Genomic DNA, 6281 nt, shown 5'->3' with positions numbered 1-6281 from the left:
GCTCGCGGCCGGAAGGTTGAAAGTGCAGGACTGTTCTGCGCATGCGCGGCCCGGGTCACTCCGCTGGCTGCTCTTAGGCTCCCGGCTCGCCGCCATCTTGTATTGGGGCTTCATTGTTCGCGCTGGGCCGGGCGGTTTAGTGTCATTGCCGCCGGGAGGAGGAGGCGGGATAACCTCCGGTCCGCCGAGAAATCCCGCTATTCTGCAAGCCAGAGCCACTCACACGTTTTGGGAGGTAGTCAAGGGTAGGGAGCTGGACCCAGAGGCGCCGCCGCGACAGCAGCAGCCATGGAGGACGAGATGCCCAAGACTCTGTGAGTCTGAGGCAACCATGAGGGGAGGCGGGATGGTGGTCGCCCCGGAGGGAGGCCTCGGCCCTTCGCTGCTCCCTGAGCCTGTGTGTCCTCCGTGGCCCCCGCGGTTTCCACGACCCCGTCTCCTTAGCGCACACCTGCCCGCTGAGGGACCGACCCCCCCGGGCTGTGAGAGGACGGACGAGGCGGAGGGCGCGGGGGGCTCAGCCCCCGGAGCGAAGCCCTTCCCTGCGCACCACAGCCTGGCCTCCGGCCTCGCCACCGGCCCCGGCGCGCTCCGGCCCGGAGGGGAGAGTTTTTCATTCAAACCTCTCGTCTGAACGCGGCGAGCCTGCCTTTTGTCCCACGCTTCCCGTCTCCCTTTTCCCGCCCCCACTTCTTCCTCAGCCTCCTTTGGTCTACACAGCCAACTGCCTTTCCTCTCTGATTTTTCTCCTCAAATTCTTCCTTCCTTCCTTCCTTCTCTCCCCTCCTCCCCCCCATTAATTTTATTGAGGCTGCTTGAACTCGTTTTCAGTGAGTTAAACTTTATTCTCCGCAATTGCCTACTGGAAAAACAGCCAAATGGCTTTTCCTTTGACCTCTCTTTGGATTCACTTCCATAACACTTACTCCCCCCAACCAAAGAGCCTAACACCGGACACCCTAGGGATTTTGAAACTGCTTTTGGTGAAAAATGGAAATGTCACCTGGAGGTATATATCAGCCGAGAGGCAGTAGACATAATGTATTTTTATCATCGTTTGGTACTTGTTAGGATTGACATGTTGCTGAAGGAGCAGGCAGCTTTTATGAAACGGCGGTTGATAAATACCTTTAACATATATAGTCACCTCAGAATTTTTACAGTTAGCGTTAAATTATTTCAGCTTTTCATTGTTGTGTGGTTCTTTCTCTCCCCCCCACCCCCCATCCTCCTTTGTTTTTCACAGTATGTGGGGGGGAGTTGATTCTGTCATTGTTACTTTTCTGGAAAAGAAGGAGAAGTCTGATGAGTCTTTTTACATACCTTTTTTGTTTGAATTCTTATAATACTGACAGTGTGAGAACTCGATGCGTTAAAAACACAATTTTAGGTTTCTTTCTGCAACCCTAGACATTAGAGTTGTTACAAAGTACAATGTAATAATTATTTTTGTATCACCAAAAATTTCTATGTTGTAATCTACATGAGAAATAATAGTCACGCTTGTTTTCTTAATAGATTAAACTTTTTTCATAATTTACCTGATAATGTTAGTTACCTTAAGTATCTTTTCAATAGGATGCAGCAATTAGTGCATGACCTTCGTTTTTTTTAAAGATTGTATCTGTAGGTGAATACTCCCTAGAAAACTATTGGCCCATAGAGTTTATGGAAATCTTTTTCCTCTTGCCTCTTTGCCAGAAGTATGATAGCCAACAGCATATTGAGTGACACAGTGCTCATCTTTTATAATGTCTTCAAACTTAAGAATCTTAAATTATTTCAAATTTTTTAATTTCAGAAAATGCCAGAAAAATCTGGGATCTTAACCTTTTTAGCATGTTGATTTGGGAATATCAAATAATGAAGACAACTTCACCTTTCTCAGGCCATTCTACAAAAGCAGTGCAGGAAACCAACCATTGCAGGAGGAATAATGAAGGAAGTTTTATTCAAACAAATACTTGGAGTGTTTATGATTTGCTAGGTTTCTGTGTAAAGTGTTTTACCTGTTTGTTTAATCCTCATCAGAACTCTGCAGTAAATGGGTCTATTTTGCAGCTGGGGAAAAGCTAAAGTCACCCAAGTTCATAAACTTTTTTGTTCATTTTCCTGCAACTCTTCTGTCCTCAGCTCTTAGCTCTTACATGTATGACTTATTTTGACATGTATACTTCACTAGAACACCCCATCTAAGAACCTTTTCTGCAGAGGAGTCCAAGCTCTAACATGTCCTACTACCCTGTTTCCCCGAAAATAAGACAGTGTCTTATATTAATTTTTGCTCCCAAAGATGCGCTAGGTCTTACTTTCAGGGGATGTCTTATTTTTCCATGAAGAAGAATACGGTACACATTTATTGTTAAATGAAAATAAAGGAAATTTATTACCTGTATACAGTATGGTAGTACGGTAGTTGCCAACACAAACCAGACAAACTGTGAATCCTACAATATCAAGAATTTACTCATTTATTCAATGACAATCATGTCATCTTCTGGAACATCATCATAACAATCCAATTCCTGAATTTCCTGGTGAATTTCTTGTGACTCCATTTCTTTCAGAATCAGTGGACCAAATCTCTCATGTTTAACCTGGGGGGGCCTTATTTTCGGGGGGATGCCTTATATTTCACTCAGAAGGAAACCTGTAAGTAGGTCTTATTTTCAGAGGATGTCTTATTTTCGGGGAAACACGGTATCTGCTCTGCTTCTACAACCTTCAACCAAAGCTCCTATTCTTCTAGGGAGCCCAATCTAATTAATATGAGTAGCTGCTAACCCCTAAATTTTCCCAGCAGTGTTTTTACTTTTAATATAAAATGTTTGTTTTAATGATCCTAAGAAGTCAAGGGCTTTTAATACATTCTTAGTACAGTATCTGATTTGTGGTAAGTGGTGAATAAATTTGTTTAAAAAATGATACAATTCCAAGCAGTGAACCGAGATATTACTCATTCTTGGAGGTAAGATATCGTCTGAATCTCAGTATCATCCATGGCACTTAAATGGTTCAAAGCAAGCATGTCAAACTCAAAGGCTAACATGGCCAAATAAGGTTTTAAGTTTATGTGGGCTGCAAAAAAACAAAAGCTTCAATTTCCATAGAAACATGGGTTTATTTTGATAGAGACATGCTGAATACAAAGGGCTGAAAAAAAATGAGTAATCATTAACAGAATAATAGAACATTTTAATAAAAATTAATATTTTTTGTTGAACATTAACTTACTAGACACTGAGTGCACAAATAAGTGTAATGAAATAAACCTATTTTTCTCCTCCAAAAAAGAAATATTTTCTATTGTGCACACCAAACAAGTCAGTACAAGACTTATATACAGTACAAGACTAATGAAGTGGCAGTCAGCTGCTAAAATATTTGCTGCTAGTGTTAATGGAGAGAAATGCTGCACCTGCACGTAAGGCAAATGAATGCAGCATGATTGTAGTTAGCAGTCATTAGCAAATGTTGTAGTTCCTTATTAATAATTATGTATAACAGGATATTATAAAAATAAGTTAAGAAATTTTTATTAAGACATTTCTTACATACTATTATATTGGCTGGGCTGCAAAAATATTAGTTGTGGGCCACATGCGGCCCACGGGTTGTGAGTTTGACATACTTGGCTCAGAGACTGCCTTCATTTTCAGCAAATTAGTGTTCAGCATCACCTTGTTAAGTTAGAAATTGCCAATATTCAGTTTCTTGTCAGCAATACTTCTGAAATATATTGTGAGAAGTGGGTTGATTCTGGAGATATTTTGAAAGTAGAGCAACAGCAATTACCAGTGGTTTGGATGTGGGATGTGAGAATGAAGTCAACAGTAAGTAGGTTTATTTACCAATGTGTAATTTCAGTCATTTAAAATGATAATTTGTTGCAAAATGTAAGTAAAAATGAGAACAATTTTGAGATCATGAATATCTAGGATGTCTTCAGGCATAGTATTAGATACATTTGTTCAAGCTGGTTTGTAAATATAGCCTGATCTCCAAGTGAAGGTGTCGAAGGTGATAACATAAGAGGGTTTCAGCTATCATACAGACTGTCTTTTGTGAAGAGTAAACAGTTGTTTAATAGTAAAGTTATGATGCTGGTGTAGAATGTGTGTGTATGTATAGGCAACTGTCCATACATAAAGGTTTACAATCCATATGGAAATAATATAATAAGTATTAGCATACTCACACCTGTATACCTATTTTGCCTATATAAATGCTTATATACATATATAAGACTGCAAGAGGGCGCAGGCTGGCTGAGGGACTCGCCCAAGTGCATGAATTTCATGCACTGTGCCTCTAGTATAGTAAAAGTAAAAATATCTTTATCAGATTTATCATTAGCTAAAAACCTCTCTTATGTTTTTTATTAAAAAATTTTCACAGAGGCTTAATATCAAATTCTGCGCTTTTTAGTAAATTTATCTTTATTGTTTAAAGTATAACAGATGTCCCCTTATTTTCCCCCATTGACCTTCTCCACCTACATTTTTATACAATAACTAGAGGCCTGATGCGCAAAATTTATGCAAGAGTAGGCCTTCCTTCCCCCAGCTGCTGGCACCAGCTTCCGTCTGGCATCTGGGACCCAGGCTTCCCTCACAGCCTTGGCTTCATCCAGAAGGTCATTCGAAAGGATGTCTGGTCTAATTAGCATATTATAATTTCATTATTATAAATTGTGGCTCAAAACAATGCATCATAAATTTCTGTTTTATAAATGTTTTCTTTAGGTTAAACTTTTAAAAGTTGTAGTAATATGAATTAATGTATCTTTTAGAGTCCAGTTTTATAACTCTCTGAACTTTTATCAGCTTCAAAAATATATGTTAAATTGATATAAAATTCTATCCCTGGCAGAATGGCAAGTTTTCATTAATAACTTTTTATTCTGAAAATTTTAAAACAGAAAAGTAACAAAAAATAGTACATCAAAGAGTTACATAACTTTTGTGTGGATTTATCCATTGCTAATAGCTAAATACTCAAAAGTAATTTGTGAGAATGCAGTTATCTTTTTTTTGAACCGTTTGAGAAAACATCATTACACTTTAGGCCTGTTTTACCCTATATTTTCTAAGAACAAGGGCATTCTCTTAAATAGCCATGATAAAATTTTCATATTAAGGAGACTACATTCATACAAATTTTGTTGTTAATCCTCACCTGAGGATTTTTTTCCATTTAGTTTTTGGATTGGGTTTGTTTCTTTGTTTGTTTTTGTTGTTTTTTTGGTTGTTTTTTATTGTTGTTTTTTTTTTAGAGAGAGAAGAAGGGAGGGAGAGAAAGGGGAAGCATTGGTGTGAGAGAGACACATCTACTGTGTGCCCTGGGGCTGAGGATTGAACCTGCAACCTAAGTATGTTTTCTTTTCTTTTTTTAATATATTTTATTGATTTTGTACAGAGAGGAAGGGAGAGAGACAGAGAGCTAGAAACATCGATGAGAGAGAGTCATCGATCAGCTGCCTCTTGCACACCCCCTACTGGGGATATGCTTGCAACCAAGGTACTTGCCCCTGACCGGAATCGAACCTGGGTCCCTTCAGTCCCCAAGCCGACGCTCTATCCATTGAGCCAAACCGGTCTCGGCAAGTATGTTTTCTTGACACTGGAATCGAACTTGAGGCCCTTTGGTGCTGATGCTCCAATCACTGAGCCTCAGGGGTCACAGTAATACAATATACAGTTCATATTCATTTATCCAGTTGTCCAAGGAAGACATTTTTTAACATCTCCCTCTCTCTAAAATAAATTTCTTAAATTTATTTTAGAGAGAGGGAGAAAAAGAAACATCAATTTGTCACTCCACTCATTCATTTGTTGATTCCTATATGTGCTCTCACCAGGGATCTAACCCAAAACCTTTGCCTATCTGGAATGATGCTCTAACCAGCTTAGTTACCCAGCCAGGGAGGAAGGCATTTCTTAGTTCATTGAAGTCTATATGCCTTAACGTTAATTCTCTTCTTCTCTTGTCTTTACTCTCCATTCTGCATAAGATTAATATATGATCTCAGAGGTGATATAACATGTGATACTTAAATCCATGCTGCTTACAAACAATCCATGGAACAGCTAAAAAGGGATATTTTAATTTATTCCCCAAAAATACTTTGAAAAATAAAAACTAATAAATGTAAGAAAATTATAATTTGTTTAGTAGTCCAGTAGAAATAATAGGGAACTTGGAACTGCTCTGAGTATCAGTATTTGTATCAGTCAGGATTTTCTTAAATTCAAGCAGCAAAAAATTTTAACCATAAAAGG

The 6281-nt window shown here is 39.0% G+C and overlaps 1 protein-coding gene across 14 annotated transcripts in view; it reads left to right on the top strand.

Annotated features, from left to right (window-relative positions):
• Positions 1 to 6281, top strand: part of TIA1 (TIA1 cytotoxic granule associated RNA binding protein) — a 31919-nt gene continuing 25638 nt past the window's right edge. For 4 of the 14 annotated variants that reach the window (XR_014796529.1, XM_084901220.1, XM_084901219.1 and 1 more), the window contains exon 1: positions 1 to 314. Coding sequence is in view for 12 of the 14 variants with exons in the window: in XM_084901220.1 (XP_084757346.1) it covers positions 289 to 314 (26 nt within the window). In the remaining 2 variants the exon portion in view is untranslated. The remainder of the gene's footprint in view (positions 315 to 6281) is intronic. The other 10 variants (XR_014796528.1, XM_084901216.1, XM_084901215.1 and 7 more) reach the window with 4 other exon arrangements.

The sequence above is a fragment of the Pipistrellus hanaki genome (assembly GCF_964339955.1).
Source record: "Pipistrellus hanaki genome assembly, chromosome: 12".
Lineage (NCBI taxonomy): Eukaryota > Metazoa > Chordata > Mammalia > Chiroptera > Vespertilionidae > Pipistrellus > Pipistrellus hanaki.
Note: the sequence above shows the minus strand (reverse complement) of the source record. Positions and strands in the feature narration are given on the sequence as shown.